The sequence below is a fragment of the Myotis nattereri genome (assembly GCF_964212035.1).
Source record: "Myotis nattereri genome assembly, chromosome: 8".
NCBI lineage: Eukaryota > Metazoa > Chordata > Mammalia > Chiroptera > Vespertilionidae > Myotis > Myotis nattereri.
Genome location: NC_138083.1, coordinates 62,388,154 through 62,411,249, shown reverse-complemented (window position 1 = coordinate 62,411,249; position 23,096 = coordinate 62,388,154). Strand labels below are relative to the sequence as shown.

The window sequence follows — 23,096 nt, the reverse complement described above, 5'->3', positions numbered from 1 at the left end:
TAGGCTTTTATATATATAGACTAGAGGCCCAATGCACGAAATTCGTGCAAGAGTAGGTTTTGCTTCCCCTGGCTGCTAGCACCAGCTTCCCTCTGGCACCCGGGATCCGGGCTTCTCCCCGACCACCGGCAGGCACCTGGGTCCCGGGCTTCCCTCACAGCCCGGCTTCGTCCGGAAGGACGTCTGGTCTAATTAGCATATTACACTTATATTATTATAGACTAGAGGCCCAGTGCACAAAAATTTGTGCACGCAGGGGGGAGGAGGGGTCCCTTAGCCCGGCCTGTGCCCTCTCGCAGTCTGGGACCCCTCAGGGGATGACCACCTGCTGGCTTAGGCCCGCTCCCCGGGGGATTGTGCCTAAGATGGCAATCAGACATCCCTCTGGAAGCCCGGCAGCCCTCGGAGGATGTCCATTTGCCAGGGGGGAGCAGGCCTAAACTGCAGTGGGACATCCTTAGCGCTGCAGAGGAGGCAGGAGAGGCTCCCACCACCACCGCTATACTGGCAGCCATCAGCCTGGCTTGTGGCTGAGCAGAGCTCCTCCCATGTGAGAGTGCCCTGACCACCAGAGAGCAGCTCCTGCATTGAGCGTCTGTCCCCTGGTGGTCAGTGTGTGTCATAATGACCAGTCATTCCCAGTCTTTCTGCTGTTAGAGTCTGCATATTACCCTTTTACTATATAGGATAGAGGCCTGGTGCACGGGTGGGGGCTGGCTGGTTTGCCCTGAAGGGTGTCCTGGATCAGGGTGGGGGTCCCCACTGGGGTGCCTGGCCAGCCTGGATGAGGGGATGATGGCTGTTTGCAGCTGGTCACACACCCTTCAGGGTGGGGGTCCCCACTGGGGTGCCTGGCCATTCTGGGTGAGGGGCTGAGGGCTGTTTTCAGGCTGGGACTGAAGCTCCCAACTGCTCCTTTTTTTCTTTTTTCTTCTGGGATTTATTTACCTTCTATGGCTGTCACTGGAACTGAGAGCCGGCTTTAGCTCTGAGGCTCGGCTGCTGAAAGCAGGTATCTGGGTTTGGTTTCTATAATTGAAACACTGTTTCAGCTCCAGCTCCGAGGCCGGCTGGCTGAAAGCAGGTTTCTGGGGTTTGTTTAGCTTCTATAATTGCAACATTGTTTCTTAAAGTGCAGCTCAGAGGCCGGCAGCGGCAGGCGGGGAACCTTGGTTTCCTCCATCACTGGAGCAAGCAAGCCTCCTGTTCGCTTCAGCTGCCTTGCTGCCGGCTGCCATCTTGGTTGGCAGTTAATTTGCATATCTCCCTGATTAGCCAATGGGAAGCGTGTCGGGGGTACGGTTAATTACCATGTTTTCTGGAAGCTTGTAGGATTTTAAAAAAATTTTATCCTTGAGGTTGTGATTTATCAAGATGTGAGGTTTCCTACCCCTGCTCCCCGTTTTTTTTTTTTTTTTTTTTTTACACCATTCCCCTTTGATCTACAGACAAGTCTTTCTTCAGTTAAAGGGCACTTTCTTTAATTTAAAAATATTTTCTATTTACTAATTTTTGTAAGATAAATACTATAAATACTGGGTATGGTTTTGTTTTTTTAAAATCATTTTTCTTATATTTCCAATGTCTTTTAAAAAGTGTTTTATATTTTGCCCTTCTCTTAGACCTCTCAGATCTTCAGCAATGCCCAGTGTACTCTTTAGTCCTATATAGAATATTTACTTTCAGCAGTTATAATTATTATTAATTCTAAGGATTTTCCTGGTCTAATTTTTTACAGTAGCCTTTTGTTATTATGGTTAGTGGATCAATTCCCACCAAGAATCTCCAGAAATACTGAGAATAACTTACCCTTCTGTTTCCTATATTATTTACATTCTCCAGGATCAATGGTTCTGTTTGATCATCTTGGCCCTTCTTGTCTTTCATTCAGTTGGTTTTCCTAAAATATCTGAATTTCTTTTCATATTAATAGAGAGAGAAACTAGTTTCTTCAGCATTTTGTGGAGAATCTTTAAAACAGGCTTCACCCTTGAGTTAGAGGCCTGTTCATAGTGATCTCTGCTTCTCTCTAATCTCAGCCTGTTGCTAAGACTGTTACCTGAAAAAGCTGAGTCTTACTTTCAGAGGATCTCTGGGGTTTCATTGGGATGAATATTTCACAATGGTTGCAGGCCTCTCATGTCTATTTTGGGTTGTTTCTTTGCTCTGCAATAATTCACTAACACAACTAATATATTTAAGAATTATACAAATATAACTTATTTATGTTACTTAGGCAAAGAAGTAACATTAGAAAAAGACTTGAATTTTCAGAAACAAAACGTTATAGGTTTCATATTCCTAAAATGATTGAGAAATGTAGCTCACAGATAGGGAAATATAATATTAGGTAATTTTATACAGTCTCGTCTAAATTTTCATTTCTTTACCTCAATTTTCCTAAGTAAAGATTAGGTATTTTAATTTTATTTTGTAAGAGAAGAGAAGTTATACATCTAGTTGGAAATAAATATGCCATATAAGAACATATTTTCACTTTATTTCTATAATACTAGATACAGGTAGATAATTAAGTTAATTTAGGGGTAAGCTGGGAGGGAAGAGAATATAATAAGTTGAAAATACTGTCTAAAATAAAATCTACATAAGAATTAAAATAAAGTACCACAGCACTCTGTATACTCCCTCAATTAGTTATTACACTGTCTTTCTACTAAAATACCAGTAACAGAAGCTGATTCTATAAAATATAAATTTATCAAGATATTCAATCCCCCTCTGATAATAGTGGTATCACTACAAAAATTTTGATGTCACTAAAGGAAACTGACAAAATCACCCAGTCTTAGCTATTCCATCATAAATATAGATATTACATGGAGGTCCTTTTAACCATGACTAGATAAAACATTTTTTTCTGCAGGCAGGATGATATAGCTAAGGCCGAACTCATTTAAATGTACGCATGTATAATTAATATTTTTAATTCAAATCTCTTTAAGGGTTCTGCCCAAATGTACCCTTTATAGAGTTTTAGTTTTAAATATTCAGCAATATCTCAACTATTATAATTATGTGACAGACTCACTTTAAGTTGCTAGGCACCAGTAGAAATTCAATTTTTAAGGAAAACCATCAAGCTAACATACTTAAATGAAAAACCCGTTAGTTTTGGTATTTGCAATAAACAGTTTTACATATTTTGGGCAAATACACTTGAAATTTCTTGACTACTATATTTATATTAATTTCAAAGAGAGATACTTGGCAGCCTACTGTTTTATGTAACATACAAAATGTAAAGACATACATTAATTTGCAGACATCCAAAGAACATCTTAGATGCAACCACAATCTTCTATTTATTTTTCTGATATATAAGCATGTAAAAAATATAGAACTATATAATTTTTATACTGATAAAGGGTGAATGTTTACAATATATGGTAATTTAGGTATTCATTAACTTCTTTCCCTTTTTCTCCACTTAGCAAAATTTGACATAGACATTTCTCTTTAAAAAACACTCCACCTAGAATTAAAAATTCTTAAGCTTTGGAACTAGGTTGATATAATTAATACACATAAAACACATGATACAATCTGATTTAAAAGTATTGGCTTTCAAAAAAAGTTAAATGTAGGGGTTTTGTTTAAGATTCAGGTTAGTTTAAGATATTTAGAAAAAAATGTACCATAAATCACAAAGCAGAGGAGAAAAAGTAGAGAATGCAAAACACTATAATGGAATTTCTTTTAATTGGTCATTAAATAAAAGAATATCTCATCGTCTATCCATGCTGTATGCTACCTCTCTGCACATCATAGACACTTAACTGCCTTTTCATTTCTTCTAAGTACTGATATCACAGGGATATGTGAAAAATAAAAGTGATAAGTACCAAACATGGTGCTTGTTGCTACTCAACAAGTTGAGAAATAGATTTAATCAAATAAGTTGTTTACAGCACTAGTTAAATTAAATAAGGTTCTTGGGTTATAAATGGATTATAATTTTTCATACTAGGCCTAATCTGTTATCTAACATAGACACTGGAATTGATTTTAAAATGCCATTTGGAAAGCAAGAAGATAAAATATTTTTTACATGTTAAATGGAGTAATCTTGAATTTTAGGTATACACTAGTACACAAACTCCTTTCCCTATAAAATGCTCTATCAAGTTTAAATTTCTAATGATCAATTATGATATAGATCAGGGGTCCTCAAACTTTTTAAACAGGGGGCCAGTTCACTATCCCTCAGACCGTTGGAGGGCCGGACTATAGTTTAAAAAAAAACTAGTCGGCTGCTAAGCAACAGGCAGCGGTGACAAAAACACCCAGTAGGCTGAATAAATGTTTTCAGTGGGCCGCATGTGGCCCGCGGGCGGTAGTTTGAGGACCCCTGATATAGATTTTAATGCTCTAAAAACACCCTATGTAACTTCTTCCTGTAGTTTTTATACTTCTAAGTTTGGTTTGCTTTAAAACTTTTTAAGGCGATGATTCTTCTTCCTTATGGATAAATTGTTAACATCACATAATCCATTTAGTAAAAATGTATGGTATATTTTGGTTTAAATAACTGGTTTTTGGAGCTCTTGAATTTTAAATGTTATAGTTCCATATATGCATGCATCAACACTTGTATTTCACAATTCCTGAAATATAAAACTGAGGAAGTGAATTTAATAAATTATGACAATATATTTAAAAGTTACAATTTACTGTTTTAACATTAAGAAAATAAGGCTTCAAAATATTGGTCATTTTGTGTATTTTTTGACACACAGATGCTCTCAGTAAGCACCAGTTTCCTAATCTATTTTATGTCAGTATCTAAAAGTAGCTTGTCTGTTTATTATGATGGAGCATTTGAGCATTTCCTAAGTTAAGTTTAAATATGCAAGTAAGGGAAGTTTATAGCAGCTGCTTAATAAATAAGGCCAGATTATTAGTAGTCAAAGTAAGATAAGAAAAAGGTTAATAATTCTGACAATGACTGGCATTTTCAACATTGTACACTGAGAGCTCTGTTTAAGTAATAAAATCGGTGTCTGCAAACTTTAACAGAATCTCTACTCTGGCAATTAATGAATGTCTGAAAGTATGGGCAGGGATACTACGTGACACAGAGTTACCCTCATCTCTACTACCATAATTATGCTTTATGAGCACAATCTCTGAATAACTGAATTCTCAGCAGAATAGCAAGAAGCAATTGTCTGTAGCAAATACTATTATTAAATGGAATTCCTGTATAGGAATGTAATTGAAATGAAACCATAGGAAAAGGGCAGAAGTTAAGGGGGGAAAAGACTAAAGAATTATGCAAACTTAAAAGTGTCACACATTTGTATACAAATAAGCTGTATTAACCAGGACATGTATTCCTGCAACAATAGCGTAAATGTCTGATATGCACAACATAAAACTGCTATGCAGTGTAGCTCATGAACTGAGGCCAGTCTGCATATTGTTTATTACAAATCCATGATGAAATAGGATCTTGTACCAGAAATGGGAATTAATTAGTCACTAGAACACTGAGTTCAGCTAACATTTAAAAAAAATGTGTTTTTTTTTGTTTGTTTTTTTTAGCATTTTTACCTTTTTGATGAAGAAAGCAGTACATTTACATTCTGGCAAAAGTTCTTTATCATGAGAAACAGCAATAGTTTGTGGAATAGCTACTCTGAGTAGCACTGTCATAAAGCATAGCGCAATGCCTAATGGAATAAACCACACTTAAATGCTACATATATAACACCCTTTATTTACTCCAAATGTATTAACTTCTTTGAAATTCATAGTCTTGACCTTATTCTCTAACTTTGCAACACTTAAAGTGTATCTGTCACATGGATGACATGATATACCAGATGGGTAACAATGCTATCAGACTTTATACACAAACATCTCTGGGCAGTTAATTCTCTATTAAATATTAACATATTCTGAATTTAGATTGGATGGTGTTTGATAAAGTCAAGTCTAACAAGGACCTCATGTAAATTAAGCAATAAATTTGGGTATTTTCATCAGTCTTTTTTAGCAACTCCAAAATCTTTGTAAGATACTTACTGATGATTTTTGCATCATTCCTTGAAGGACTTTGATCAAGCAATAATTCAGGCACTTTCACCATGTAGAAAATAAATATTCTGAAAAATCAACAGATAGCTAATGAACACATGAAATAATCAAAATAAATGAAAATCAAAAAAGGTTCTAGAAGGTCGTGTTCCACTCTAATTAAATACGTAAGTTCAAATAAAACAGCTTTCTTCTTCCATGGGAAAAATCTGTTGCAGATTTTTAAAAGAAAGTTTTATAACAAGGCTGCTTTCCACAGCTACTGCTTTCTAAAGAGACCAGAATTAGAGTTTGTAGCCACAAAACATGTAAAAATTAACATACCATATAAAATTTCTATTTTTCAAATCGTATTTTCTTGTTTTCTTATGGAAGCCAATGTAATTTCAGCTATCATAATCCTCATTTTACACAACGATGTTCAAGTGACCTTCAGCTTGTCACTGCTAGATGGACTTATCAATTCTTTGAAAGTAGGAATGACAGGGATTAGTAGATAATTATGTTATTATCTACATTTTCTTAATAGGCTGTATCTCCAGTGCATAAACAATGCCCAACACATAATGGGTGCTCAAAAATAGTCGCTAAATAATTGAGCTGAAGGAAGAGGAGTTTAGGATGACTATCGAGCATATGACATAAGTATAGCTGATTTACATTACCATTGAGAGAAAAAAACAAAACACAAGAGGAATGTAAATAGAGAACCAAGCTCCATTCAGGTACTCTGATTTCTGTGGAAATCGTAAGTGGTAATAGCCAGAGGGGCAGCTAAATATATAGGTTTGAAAGCTCAAGAGAAATGTATGGAATAAAGAGATATTTGGAAGGCTTCATCATATAGATGGCAGTTAGAACTATAAGTGTGGGTGGGAGAATATAAGTGTGGGTGGTAAGAGAAGAGGGTCCAGAAAGTAAAATCTTCAGAAAAATCAACACATGGGAGTATGTGAAGGGAATGAGGGGAAAAATGAAGATGAGATTCTAGAAGGAAACTGAGAAGAAACAGTCTGGAAAGCTAAATGAAAGCCAGAGAATTATGTCTCGAAACCAAGACAGAATTTTAGGAAGAATATGGTCAACACTGTCAAATTCTACAAAGAGACTGAGAAGACAGTTAAAGGATCTGGCAGTTAGATCATCTATACTAATAAAAGGGTAATATGCTAATTAGACTGTATAGTTGCAGTGGCTGCAAGAGCCAAGGAGGGCCAACAGTGGCAGCAGCATCGGGATAATGGGGGCGGCGCCTTCCCCTGATCAGCCCGGTTGCCTCTGGCAGAGGGAGGTCAGACTGTGGCTTAGGCCCGCTCCCCAGCCCTCAGCAGGACATCCCCTGAGAGCTCCCGGACTGTGCACGAATTTTCATGCACCGGGCTTCAATAATAATGATGTTAGTAAACATAGATTTAATAGAGTGTACTACAATGCACTTTAAGAAGATTCACTGTGAAGGGAAGGGCATTAAGGGTTAAAGAAACAGGGATGCAGGGTAAGGGAAGATTCTGCTGAGTTGTATATTTATGTATACAAAAATATTATCACATGATTGCGTTCAGCTCCCTTCCTTCCACCCAAATTACCCCCTTCTCTGCCACTCACCACCCCTCACCTGACACATGCCTTATTAGCAGCCTGATATACATGCTTCTGGATTTTCTCCATGCTTATAAAATTTTGCACAAATATATGTACATATATGAACATATATATTGCTTTTTATAACATTGTTCATTTTACAAAATTAGATATAATTATTCATCTTAATTTTTTAAGTCAATTTCTTATGAAAATCCTTCCAAGTAACTGGTATAGCATTAGAATATACTTTTTCAGAGTTGTACAATAACCCATGGTGTGGCTATATACATCAATTTATATAACCAATGCGCTATCTGACTATATATTTATGCTTTTACTAGTCAAAACAGCACTATAATAAACACTGGATATTCCCAGAAGTGACTGATAGTTCAAAGTGTGTAAGTATCTTTAAAAATGTTTTATAATAAACTTTGAACTCAACATAGTAGACAGAATGTTATGTTATACTGAACCCCGAGGTACCCATTACTCAGCTCCAATAGGCATCAATCTTTGGCCAATCCATACTCTCTATTCATCCTACTGCTTTATCATTTTGAAGCATATCCCCATTCAAGTTATTTTATCTAGAAATATTTCAGCATGTATCTTCAAAAGATAAGAGCTCTTGTATTTCACCATCTGTTGTCAGACTGTTTTTCAAGACTGTAACAATTCACACATACCTCCATTTACCCTTTTCTCCTATTAGGTAACCAAGTTTATAAGTTGCTGGTTTATTCTTCCATTATTTTTTTTTAAATTTTCAATGACAGCTTACATTCAATATTATTTTACACTAGTAGCTCTGCACACGAATCTGTGCACCAGTAGGTCACTGCCGTCCTCCTGTAGCTCCTCCCGCACCCCCTTATAGCTTGTTGCCCTGCCCTCTCCTGTAGCTCTCTGCCTCCTGCTTGCTTGCTGCCCTGCCCCGTCCTGTAGCTCTCTGCCATCCACTTGTAGCCAGTAGGTCGCTGCTGCCCTCCTGTAGCTCTCCGCCCGCTGCCCCACCCTCCTGTAGCTCCCCCTGCGCGCCCCACCCCCCCATAGCTTGCTTCCCTGCCCCCTCCTGTAGCTCTCCACAGCCCGCTAGTACCTTACTGGCCCACTCTCCTGCAGATCTGTGATCTGGTCACCATGTGCTTGGTCGTTACACCTCAGGGCATAATGGCTAATTAGCATATTCTTCTCTTATTATATAGGATTAGTTTCAGGTGTACAGCACAATGGTTAGACAATCATATACTTACAAAATGTTCCCGCCAGTACTTCCAGTATCCACTTGGCACCATATACAGTTATTATCATACTAGAGGCCCGATGCATGAAATTCATGCAAAGGGTTTGGCCCTCGCAGCCCCAACTTTGTCTGGAAGGTCATTTGGCTGTCTGGTCTAATTAGCATATTATGCTTTTATTATTATAGATTATTGACTATATTCCTCATGCAGTACTTTACATCCCCATGACTATTTTCTAGTACTTCTTAATCCTTTCATTTTTTTCACCTCCTCCATCTAACCTCCTCCCTCCATTATTTCTTTTAAAATGTATAAGAATATATACATATTGATATACCTTTAAATCCTTAATGTCTACAGTGATTTTTCTTTTATCCTGACTGGTAAATAATACCGTAGTCAGGTAGAGGAGTTTTTTTCTCCAAGTTTGATTTTTTTATTTTTTAAATATATTTCATTGATTTTCTACAGAGAGGAAGGGAGAGGGACAAAGAGCCAGAAACATCGATGAGAGAGAAACATTGACCAGCTGCCTCCTGCACACCTCCCACTGGGGATGTGCCTGCAACCAAGGCACACGTCCCTGACCGGAACCGTCAGTCCGCAGGCCAACGCTCCATCCACTGAGCCAAACCGGTTTGGCAAGTTTGATTTTTTTAAAGCATTTAATTTTTTTTAATTTCAATTCTTTATTGTTTAAAGTATTACATGTCTCCTTTTCCCCCTGACCTCTCCCCGCCTGCCCTCACCCCCCAGTGCATGTCCTCACTTATCCCCCGACCTCAACCCCCATCTGTGTCCATTGGTTATGTTCATATGCATGCATACAAGTCCTTTGGTTGACCTCTTATCCCCTCACCCCCCTCCCCACCTTCCCTCATAGGTTGGACAGTCTGTTCGATGCTTCTATGACTCTGATTCTATCTTTGTTCATCAGTTTATGTTGTTCATTATATCCCACAAATGAGTGAGATCATGTGATGTTTATCTTTCTCTGGCTTATTTCACTAAGCATAATGCTCTCTAGTTCCATCCATGCTGTTGCAAATGGTAAGAATTCCTTCTTTTTTTACAGCAGCGTAGTATTCCATTGTGTAGATGTACCAGTTTTCTAATCCACTCATCTGCTGATGGGCACTTAGGCTGTTTCCAAATCTTAGCTATTGCAAATTGTGCTGTTATGAACATAGGGGTGCATATATCCTTTCTGATTGGTGTTTCTGTTTTCTTGGGATCTTATCTGCCACTAAAACTTAGGCTTTCTTCAGCTTGGGAAAAATTTCTAGTCTTATAATTGTGGACTATATTCCACCTTTATTTGCCTTTTAAATTCCCACAAAAATTATTCACATGTTAGATCTGTTAGGTCTCCTTGATTTATTTTCTAAGTATTTTTCATCTTCTTTAAGAAGTCGTTCTCTATAATATTGCTGTATTGTGAGGACTTATTTTACTTGATTTTCCAATAATAATTTAAGTCCCAACAATGATCATTTCTCACTCATCCACTGTGTTGTCTGGTTGTATAATCATGTTTTTTGGTTTTTTTTATTAGCTCCAAAAAGTCTTTTGAGCTATAACTGAATTTCCTTAAGTATTCATTTCTGTTGTTTGCTGAACGATCTGGAAGTTTTATTTAGCTGGGTTAACATTCTGTTTGTTCAAATGATTGTTTTCTTAGGTTTCTAGGTTCTTGGAGTGTTGTCTTTCTTCGATAACTCATTGAAACATGAGTAGTTTATTGGAGTAGTATAAGAGGCAGCCCTCTTCCTGGAGGTAGAAGGTAAAGTGGCCTTCACACCTGTGACTGCCAGTTAGCAGCTGAAGCACCAGGAGGAACCGTTCCTGTTGTTTGATTCTAGGTCTTCTCAAACTTTTCCAGTCTCAGTAATGATTGAACCTGGCTTACAGGTTCAGTTATTTCTTGGATTTGTGGAATTTGAAGAGTCCTAAAAAATCCCTAAGGGCCAGTAACCACTCTCCACCAATTTAACAAATATTTATTGCGCAATATCTTTGTACCAAACACTTAAGGAGTTTATTTACATTTACTGGAAGGTGAAAATATATACTAAAAGGGATGTTGCTCCATTTGTTAACATTACCACTAATAAATACTGCTTTAACCAATGTTATATTTTTGTCTTTTTATTCACCCTTCCAACCCTGGTCTCCTCATTTTATAATTAGTCCCACTTTTGGATACGTGATAGTTAAGTAGAAGTCCTAATCATTTCCTAAGTAAAATAAAGGAACTATCACCATTGCTGGACCCTTCTCAAAACTATTAAAAAACCTAGCAGACCCCAGATGGGTTGCTCAGTTGGTTGGAGCATTGTCCCATACACCAAAAAGGTTGTGGGTTCAAATCCCCAGTTGGGGCACATACAGAGGCAACAGATAGATCTTTCTCACATCGATGTTTCTCTCTCTTCTTCTCTCCCTAAAATCCATAAACATATCCTCAGGCAAGGATTAAAAAAACCCCAACATATTAGGTTTCCCCTTAACATAAGAATTTCTTTGAATTTAAAAAAAATCCTGTCCAGCCAGTGTTGCTCAGTGGTTGAGTGCTGACCCATAAACCAAGAGGTCACTGTTTTGATTCCGGTCAGGGCATATGCCCAGGTTTCCGGCTCCATCCCTGCCGGAAGCCGGTCCATCCTTGCTGCTTGACACAGTCGCTGCAGGATAGAAACATCTGCACAGCATATGTTTCAAGGGACCTGGTGTATATAGCATACTGTTCTTAATATGTTTGCTCCCCTTAGCGCTGTGTGTTTTAACCAAGGTCACCTCTCCGAGAAAGGTTGTTTCCCCAGTAGGGATTTTTCCCTGAAGTTAGGGAGGGGATGAAACTCCTTAACTAAGTGCCAGGCGGGTAGTTAATCACTTTAACTACAAACAATCATGCTTAAGCTACATAATCTTTACTCCCTGGAATGGAGATAAGAAACGCCCTAACCTTTGTAATAGAAATTGACAGGATTAAAATCAACTGGTATAAATACGGATGTAACAAGACAATAAACAGCAGAACCTCTCTGGAGATCCAGACCAGAACTTGGCTGGAGATCCTGGCTAGGCTGCTGATCAACTGAACACTGTCTCCGTGTCCTTCCTTCTTCGCCGACTCCGTCTACGCCTTTGGGAACCCCTGGACCTGCTGGGGTTGGACCCCAGCACATCCCCAGTAGGGGGCATATAGGAGGCAGCAGATTGAGATTTCTCCCTCATGGATGTTTCTATCTCTCTATCCCGCTCCCTTCCTCCTTCTCTAAAATCAATAAAACCATATTTTTTAAAGAATATTCTGGATCTTGTATGTGCCATTTATCTTAACTAAATTTTGTACAAATTTCCCCGAGAAGTATAAATCACCTATTAAATACATTGTTTTTTTAGTGTTGCCTATTTTTCAGCTTTGATATGACTTTTAAACATTAACATTTTTTTCCCTACAGATTCTTCTTTTTTCATTCCCATACAATTTATCTCTTGAAAAATCAAAGCCATTTGAGTTTCCCATAGTCTAAATTTTGCTTGGTGCAGTTCAGCAGCATGTTCCTCTGACTTTGGTATTTTCTGAAAATGGCATTTGAATCCTGAGGAGTGAAGAATAGTAGTGTAATGTGTTCTTTCAGCAGGGAGCATGCAATGCTTTTATTCCCCCTCTTTTTAAAAAATCTAATGTTAGCAACTGTTGATGCTCAATGCTTACACATATTAACTGATATGTGGTTTACAAAATGGTCAAACTTTTTTCTTTTTTACCTGCATCAACCTTATTTAAAAAACACTTCTCACCCAGCCGATGTGGCTCACTGGTTGAGGGTCAACCCATGAACCAGGAGGTCATGGTTTGATTCCTGGTCAGGGCACATGCCAGGGTTTCGGACTTGATCCCCAGTAGGGAGCATGTAGGAGACAGCCAATTGATGATTCTCTCATCACTGATGTTTCTATATATCTCCTCCCTCTCCTTTCCTCTCTCTGAAATCAATAAAAACATATTAAAAAACAACCAAGACCAAAACCAAAAACTTCTCACCTATAATGAGGCTACCCAGTGACAGAGTTCATGTAAGAAAAGATAAATAATTTATTATTTCCTTTTATTTCTGCCTAATTTTTAAAATAAATTGGTTCTCTTATGATAGATTAATTAAAATAATTATGACCATGGACTATGGATTTAAACTTATATAATGAATTTTAAATATTTGTTATTAATAGCCTTATTAAAGCTCAAACTATCCCATCTTTGGTCAATGGGAAACTGATCTAAGTTGTCTCCTAAGGCCTTTTGACAAAACCTTATAGTAATCTTTCATAGCTTCCTTGTAAACAGCAATGACAAGATGTTGACAGCTCATCTTATATATTTCCTATCCCAGACTTAAAACCACCTATTTTTTTCTAAAAAGCCTTGGTTTTCTTTTAGTAGAAAGCATGTCAAGATTATGATCTGCGCCAAAACCGGTTTGGCTCAGTGGATAGAGCGTCGGCCTGCGGACTGAAAGGTCCCAGGTTCGATTCCGGTCAAGGGCATGTACCTGGGTTGCGGGCACTTCCCCGGTGGGGGATGTGCAGGAGGCAGCTGATCGATGTTTCTCTCTCATTGATGTTTCTAACTCTCTATCTCTCTCCCTTCCTCTCTGTAAAAAATCAATAAAATATATTTAAAAAAAAAAGATTATAATCTGGGCACTAGGAAAGATTATTGGAATTGTGGGGTCAATGCTTTTAGATCTTTTCAATGGACAAAGCAAGGCAATTTTATGTATTTGTATATATTTGAAATTTTATTTGCAAATAATTTCAAACTCACAGAAATTAAAAAATAAAAACTACTAAAAATTTTATATTCTTTATCCATCCAGATTTGCCCATTGTTAATGTTTTCATTCTCTTGCTTTATAATTTGCTTTCACTATATATGCAAATATGTATATATATTTTTTTCCTGAACTAGATGAGGTCAAATTATATACATCATGGCTCTTTACCCCTATATACTTCAGTGAGTAACTCCTAAGAAATAAGTATTTCCTAAGACATTAGGATATTCTCTTGTCAACAAAGTACAGTTGTCAACTTCAAAATTTACAATGATACAACACTAATTTATTGTCCATATTCCTTGTTAAATGATCTAATAATGTTATTTATAATCATTTTCCCTCTCCAGTATAGGATCCAGTCTGGGAACAGGTATTGCCTTTAATTTACTATCTCTGTCTGGAACATTTCTATTGCCTTTTTAGTTTTTCATGACATTGCCATTTCTTAATCTTTCACCAGTCTTAAAAAGAAAAAACCCAGAACATTCCCCATAATTATGCATTCTCAGAAAGCCACAAAAGTGATAATGTACCCTTTTCATGAAATCATATCTGGAGATACATGATGTGCATTTGTCTCTCCTTTAATGTATTTTTTTGTTGTTTTTTTATTTGTTAATCTTCATCCGAGGATATTTTTTCCACTGATTTTTTTTTTTAAAATATATTTTATTGATTTTTTAACAGAGAGGAAGGGAGAGAGATAGAGAGTTAGAAACATCGATGAGAGAGAAACATCGATCAGCTGCCTCCTGCACATCTCCTGGGGATATGCCCGCAACCCAGGTACATGCCCTTGACCGGAATCGAACCTGGGACCCTTCAGTCTGCAGGCCGACGCTCTATCCACTGAGCCAAACCGGTTTCGGCAACACAGATTGGTTGCCTCCTGCACAAGCCCAGACCATGGCTGAGCTCAAACCTGCAACCCAGGTACATGCCCTTGACCAGGAATAGAACCCTGAACCCTCCACCCTCTGGTCCGTGGGCCAATGCTCCACCCTGAACCAAACTAGCCAGGGGTGAAGATGTTAATTTTGATCACAGTTCAGGTGCTGCTTGATTTCTCCACTATACAACCATTGGTTTTTATCCTTTCCTCTCTCAGAACTGGAGAAGGCAATGTAAATATCCTGTTTTTCATAAAAAAAATTTCACCTAGGTTTATCTATTAGTGATTTCTGCCTAATCTCTATTTACCATAAAGGGTATACATGATCAGGTAGGGGCAGGGATTGAGTAAGAAAGGGCAGCATAAGAAAACAATAAAATAAAATAAAAAAAGAAACTTGCTGGAATGATATAGTCTGTATCTTTATAAGACTGAATTACATAGGTCTATGAATTTCTCAAAACTAAAAGAATGTTTTATTAAATAAAAAAATTAATTTCTCAAATATAAATATTACCTAAAAAATTCATACACAAAAATTGAACCTAGTTAATGAATAAAATGCATGCTAAAGTATTTAGAGGTCTGCAACTTATTTTGAAATGCATCAAAAATTAAGATGGATTAAATGGGGAACTTATATGCATACATGCATAGCCCACAGACACAGACAATAGTGTGGTGAAGACCTGGGAGGGGTGGGTGCAGGGTGAAGGGGGTCAAAGGGGAAAAAAAGGGGGAGAGCATCTATAATACTTTCAACAATAAAGATAAATTAACAAATAAAAAATAAATAAGATAGATTGAAGGGTAGAGAGAGATGTATGTGATAATGTAGTAAAGGAACTATAGCAAAAAGTTAACTGTAAAATGTAGTTGGTGGGTACATGGTGTTCACTGTACAATTCTTTGAACTTTGCAGTATTTTTGACCATTTTCATAATAAAACATTGGGATTTTAACTTCTGCATAACAAAGGACATCATCAATAGCATGAAAAGCAATGTACTGAATGGAACAAAGTATTTGCAAATCATACATATGATAAGGGGTTAATATCTAAAATATATAAAGAATTCATTCAACTCAACAGCAAACAAACAATTCAATTGAAAAATGGAGAGAGGATTTCAATGACTGAGAAACTGGCAGAGGATCGCAATAGACGTTTTTCCAAAGAAGACATACAGATGGCCAATGGGTACATAAAAGATGCTCTACATCATTAAGCACCAGGGAAATGCAAATCAAAACTACAATCAGACATTATCTCATACCTGTTAGAGTGACAATTATAAAAAAGACAAAAAATAACAAGTTGTGGTAAGAATGTGAAATAAAAGAAAACTGGTGCACTACTGATCAAAATTTAAACTGGTATAGCCATATAGAAAACAGCAATTTCGGTTATTTATCCAAAGAAACCAAAAACTAATTTAAAAAGATAAATGCACCCACATATTCAGAACAGCATTATTTACAATAGCCAAGATATGATAAACAACCTAAGTATCCATAGATGAATGAATAGGTAAGGTGTAGTATACAGTATATACACAATGGAATATATTCAGCCATGAAAGTTTGCCATTTGCAACAGCATGAATGAACCTAGAGCAGGGGTGGGCAAACTTTTTGACTCGAGGGCCACAATGGGTTCTTAAACTGGACCGGAGGGCCAGAACAAAAGCATGGATGGAGTGTTTGTGTGAACTAATATAAATTCAAAGTAAACATCATTACATAAAAGGGTACGGTCTTTTTTTTCAATAGTTTTATTCATTTCAAACCCGGCCCGCGGGTCGTAGTTTGCCCACGGCTGACCTAGAGGGTATTATTCTAAGTGAAATAAATCAGCCAGAGAAAGAAAAATACTGTATATTCTAACTTATATGTGAAACCTAAAAACAAAAGTAAGCTCACAGTTACAGAGAACAGATTGGTGGTTGCTAGAGTTGAGGATGGTGGGAGTGAGCAAAACAGATGAAGAGCATCAAAGGTATAAACTTAAATATAAAATAATTTATGGGGCAGTAATCTACAGCATAGTGACTACCATTAATACTGTATTGCATATTTGAAGGTTGCTAAGAGAATAGATCTTAAAAGTCCTCATCTCAAGAAAAAAGAAAATAATTTTAACTATGTATAATGATGGATGTTAACTAGACATTGTGGTGATCATTTCACAATATATGCAAATACAGAATCATTATGTTGTATACTTGAAACTAATATAATGTTCACTTCTACCTCAATTAAGGAAAAAAAAGTACAGATGTTTATATCATAGACCTTTTTTGCCTCAAAACTATAGATGTCATTCTATTGCCTTTGGGCAGTGACTGAGATTAAATGAGTGTGGTTTGATTTTTATTCCCTTACATATAACAATATAATAGCAATATGACTAACTGTTCCTAGGAATTCTTTAGATATTTTGGAATATGGTCAATTATGAAACTCACTACATTCTTTTTAATGGATTTTTACCTGAAACATGGTGAACGTTTCTAGTCTGTACACAAAAGATTTTCTTCAATACAAGGAAGTTTTTTCTGTTATATTTTAAACTGTTTATGCTTTTTTAAAAAATTCTGAGTACACCAAAAGTTTTCTGAAATATTATTTTGGCTCTTCCTTTTAAAAACTGTGTTTGTGAAACTGTGCCCCTACCTTTAAACAATGACCAGAGTTCAACCACCTAAATGACAAAAGTTAAAAATGTAAAGACAATTCATTAATGCCAGGAAAAGACAGAAAGGGTTTGGTTAGTGTATCTCTAATTTATGAAAGAATGTAAAGAAATCAGAAGAGCTATTAATGGGGAAAGGTTCTACAATGGGCTTGAATGTAATATCAGCAATTTATGGGAGGAAAATCATGAAAATAGGGCAATGGCATCATGACTCCATTTACACAGAGGACATGTAGCAAATAACTAGGTTACTAAATTCACCAGTCTTACTAGCTAGCTAGCATTATTCTAAGGTATTCAAACATTTTATGTACTATAAAGTAGAAGTAAAATGTCCTACTAAACATCATGTCAAACAAACGGTTGAATACAGATTATCTGAAACAAACCTGTGTAACTTTCATCATCATCAGATAAAGGCACCTCTCTTTTTAGTAGCAATTCCAACTCCTCTGTTTCTGCAACATCCACTGGACGCTCTCCATGTTTATTAGCTTGAAATGGATTTCCACCATGACGAAGTAACAGTTTCACTATCTGAATTAAATAGTAGGAAGATTTAGTCACTTCATATTTTGTATCATTTTAACCATTCTCTTGATAACATTCATAACATCATTCTGCCTCATTTATTCTGCCTCCATTCCTTACAGTGTGTCTCTTCTAAATCACGATTACTCTCTTCAAGTTTCATTTTCATTGCCTTCCCCCATCTGATGATTATACCTGCTACAAAGAAATTTCCTCCTTAAAATTTAAACTGGGCAATTTTAGCAGTGAATCTCATCAGTTTCATCCCTTTTCATCATGCATTCAATAAATTATTTATTGAGAACCTATTAACAAGTACTGCTCCAAGTTCTGAAGATACATCAATAAACAAGTATAACAAGTTCCTTGGCTTCATGGAACATATACAGTTGACCCTTGAACAATGCAGGGATTAGGGGTGCCAGCCCTGCACAGCTGACAATCCACATATAACTTTTGACCCCCCCAAATCCTGACTACTAATAGTGTACTGTTGATCAGAAGCTTTACCAATAATGATCAATTAACACATATTTTGTATATTATATACTGTATTCTTATCATACAGTAAGCCAGAAAAAATAAAATTTTATTAAGAAAATCATAAGGATTGGTCAAGATTGGCAGTGAAAGAAAATGTGGTACTCATATCCTCCCACAACCTTATCAAAATTACTACTAAACTACTCAATAAGCAAGAACTACAAGTGCTCCTCTTTCAACCGGGAATAAGACAGGGATGGGTGTCTGCTTTCATCACTCTTAACATAGCACTGGAAGTCCTAATCACAGTAAACAGATAAGAAGGAGAAACAAAGGCATCCAAACTGGAAAGGAAGAAGTAAAACTGTCATTATTTGCAGATGACATGATACTATTAATAGAGAACTATAAAGATTCCATCAAAAAAGTACTAGAACTGACATATAGATCAAGAGAACAGAACAGGGAGCCCAGATATAAACCAACGCCTTTATAGTCAATTATTATTTCACAAAGGAGGCAAAAACATACAACGGGCTAAAGATTTCAATAAATGGTGCTGGGAAAATGGGACAAATATATACAAAAAATAAAACTAGATCACCTTACACCACACACAAGAATAAACTCAAAATGGATTAAAAGTTAAATGTTTGACTTCAAACCATTAATATCCGAGAAAACATAGGCAGGCAGTAAAATGTCGAAGACAATATTTTTTTCTGATATATCTCCTCTGGCAAGGGAAACAAAAGAAAAAATAAATGGAACTACATCAAACTAAAAAGTTTTCGCACAAAAAAGAAAGCCATCAACAAAATGAAAATACAGCCCACTAAATGGGAGAACATTATTTGCTGATACATCTGATAAGGGCTTGATATCCAAAATATAAATAACTTATACAACTCAACACCAAAAAAAAAGAAAACACCCCAAAAATAACCCAATTAAAAAATGGGCAGAGGACCTCAATAGACACTTCTTCAAAGAGGAGATATGACCAGTAAACATACAAAAAGATGCTCAATGTTACGAAATGCAAAATAAAACCACAATGAGATAACACTTCACACCTGTCAGAATGGCTATCATCAATAAATTAACAAACAAGTGTTGCCCAGGATGTGCAGAAAAGGGAACTCTTATGCACTGTTGGTAGGAATGTAGACTAATGTAGCCACTGTAGAAAGCAGTATGAAGTTATAGCAAAAAATTAAAAAAGGAACTGCTTTATGACCCAGCAATTCCACTTCTGAGAATTCATATAAAGAAACCCGAATCAAACTGACACTAATTAGAAAGAATATATGCACCCCCATGTTCATTGCAGTTATTTACAATAGGCAAGATTTAGAAGCAGTCCAAGTGTCCATCAGTAGATGATGGGATAAAACAGCTATGATACATTTACACAATGGAATATTACTTGGCTATAAAAAAGAAGAAAAATTTATCCTTTACCATATAATTTCACTCGTATAGAATCTAATGAACAAACTGAACTGACAAGCAAAACAGAGACACTCATAAATAGAGAAGAGTTGACAGCTCTGGGGTGAGGAGGCTTGGGGGGTAAAGGGACTGAGCAAAAAAGAAAAAAAAAAAGAGAAAGAACTGCCCTGCTGGTGTGGCTAGGTAGTTGAGTGTCAACCCATGAACCAGGAGGTCAGGGTTCGATTCATGGTCAGGCCACATGCCTAGGCTCAATTCCCAGTGTGAGCGTGCAGGAGGCAGCCGACCAATCACTCTCTTTTATCTCTGATGTTTCTATCTCTCCCTTGTCCTTCTTCTCTAAAGTCAATAAAAATATATTTTTTAAAAAAAGAAAACCTATTTGAAAAAATAGTGATGGAAAACTTCCCTAACCTGGTGAGGGAAATAAACACACAAGTCCAAGAAGCACAAGAAGTCCAAAACAAGATGAATCCAAAGAGGCCCACACCAAGAATGGTTTAGCTTTGATATCAACATGCCAAAGGTTGAAAATGCAAATGAAACTTAAAACCCAGTATGGTTCATAATATTACAGCGAAACTACTAAACATGATGTTTAGAGATACCATTGGTTTGTGAGCATTTATAATGTTTGATTATAATATCATGTTATTATTATTATACAAATAAACCATCTGAAAAATAATGCCAGCTAAAATGCAGGCATAAATGTTATGTATACAGGAATCATTAAATATTAACAAGTCTAAAAAAAGATAGGCAGTATGACACTGTACAATTTTTATTGTAAGAAAAATCCACTTTAACCACTATATCTAGTTGTGTGGCGAATGGCCTGGAAATAAAATTTTGCCAACCTATATAATTAATTATCAAATTAAATAAATTTTATGTAAGTATAATACTAAACCGGACTACGATAGGAATTAACAGTTCAAAGGCAGATAAAAGGAAACATAAAATACAGATAAGCTGATTAAGGCAATGAGCGAAATATGACGGGAGATCGCATGACTAAGAAGGAAACGAAATTACTCTGGGTTGAATTTATATTTTGAAAATGAGTATTATTTATTTTTCTATCATACTTACATCTCTATGCCCACTACTAGCAGAATCATGGAGTGGAGTGTCATCATCTAATCCTTGTGTGTTAACATCTGCTCCAGCTGCTATAAGTATCTTAGCAACATCGTAATATCCAACATTGCAGGCTTCATGCAGTGGTGTCCAACCTAAAGTTAGAATACTAACTTAAGCATATAGTTCACTAAAATGCAGGAATAAATGTTATATATATAGAGGGATCATTAAATATTAACAAGTCTAAAAAAAGATAGGGAGCATGACACTGTACAATTTTTATTGTAAATAACATCTACTTTAACCACTACATCTAGCTATTTGACAGACTGACCTTGTAATAAAAATAATTATATATATATATATATATATATATATATATATTTCCATATACATAAGCATGTGTGACATACTGATTTTAAATGCACATACTACAGAAAGAAAAAGGAGTGATGAACAAGAAATAAATACCTGGGAACACCACTAATCTTACAGAAGGTTCATTCATGATAATATTATTTCCATTAAAGCTAAATTATTTGGCAAAATATTAAACATTTAAGCTTATCCAATAAATATAAACTTGCTAAAATTTATAATCAACTGACTATAGAAAAAAATAGAAAAAAAATAGAAAAAGAGGCAAAATATTAACCTTGTAAGGGTCTTTCATTCAGCAAAAAAAAAACAACCCTTTGTTTTAAGGGCTTTCATCTGTTAAGTCAATACCATCTTTTCTGAATTTAATATTTATTTAAACTGGAATAAATTTATCATTTTAATTACTTTTATATTAAAATAAAGTTGTATGTTCATGAAAGAAAAATTAGAAAACATAAGAATGATAAAGCACAACCCTAGCTGGTTTGGTTCAGTGGATACAGCGTCAGCCTACAGACTAAAGGGTCTCGGGTTTGATTCCTGGTCAAGGGCACATGCCTCGGTTGCAGGCTCCTTCCTGGCCCAGGCCTGGTTGGGGCTCATGCAGGAGGGCAACCAATCAATGTGTTTCTCTCACATCGATATTTCTGTCTTTCCCTCTCTCTTCACTCTCTCTAAAAATCAGTGGAAAAATATCCTAAGGTGAGGATTTAAAAGAAACAAAAATCTACAAAGCACAAAATAAGCATTACCTATAATTCCAACACCTAGATACAATAATTTAAATAATTTAACATAAATCCTACTAGATTCTCTTCCTCTCATATCTATAATTTTAAAACAAAACTTGGAAGATTGTTTAACCTGCTTCTTTTACTTACTACAATGAAAATAATCCCCCATGTCACTTTTCTACAATGTAGTATCACACTGATTGAACATGCCATGATTTGTTTAAACAAGTACCTATCGCTGGACATTTAAATTATTTCTAATTTTTAAAAATTTGAAACAATGCTGCAACAAATAACCATACAACTGAATCTTTATGCACATTCATAATTATACATTTAAGATAAATGCTAGGAAGTGAATTGTTAGACCAAAAAAAAAGTACAAATTTTTGGTTTCCGATAGATAATATCAAGTTTAAGTTCATTCTTTAAAGTTGATATTTTATATCACCCTTCCCCTAATTCACACCCAATAGAGAAATAAATTCCAGATGTATTTTAGTAGGGCTATGTGTACAAGTAAAACAAAAATAAAATTTGGAAAAAAAGAAAATATAAGGGTATGGTTTTATGATTTAGGGGCAGAAAGGGCTGCCTTAAATAAAATACCACAGAACCCAAAAATGAAAACAATAACTTAAATGATTACATTAAAAACTTTAGTACAATAACACTGTAATGAAAATTCAAACATGGCCACAGAAAGTAAAAACCTTTACATATTCAATCATTAAAATCTACACTAAAATGAAGGGCTCTTACATATTAATACTACCAAACGTAAGAAAAATGGGCAAAGAACTGAATCTCACAATCACAGAATACAAGAAATATTCACTGTCATTACTGATTAAGAAAGTCCAAATTAAAGATATTTTTTTTCAATTGCCAGAGTGCTAATAATTAAATCTATAATATCCACTTTTAGTGAAGATGTGAAGAAAAGAGCTCTTTCTATAGTACTCTTGATGGTAGGGTAAACTGATAAAAGATTTTTCTGGAGGGTCATGTGACTGTATTTCAAATATTTTAAAATATGCATTCCCTTTGATTCAACGGTTTTCCTTCTAACTGGAATACTGACAATCCTTCCACCATAAC

At 35.9% G+C, this 23,096-nt stretch overlaps 1 protein-coding gene across 1 annotated transcript in view; it reads right to left on the bottom strand.

Moving 5' to 3' along the window:
• ANKRD12 (ankyrin repeat domain 12) overlaps positions 1-23,096 on the bottom strand; it is a 108,077-nt gene that overhangs the window by 31,177 nt on the left and 53,804 nt on the right. The window contains exons 8-9 of the mRNA XM_081096500.1: positions 20,890-21,032; positions 17,715-17,862 (exon numbers count right to left, since the gene is read on the bottom strand). Of these exons, the coding sequence (XP_080952626.1) occupies positions 17,715-17,862; positions 20,890-21,032 (291 nt within the window). The remainder of the gene's footprint in view (positions 1-17,714; positions 17,863-20,889; positions 21,033-23,096) is intronic.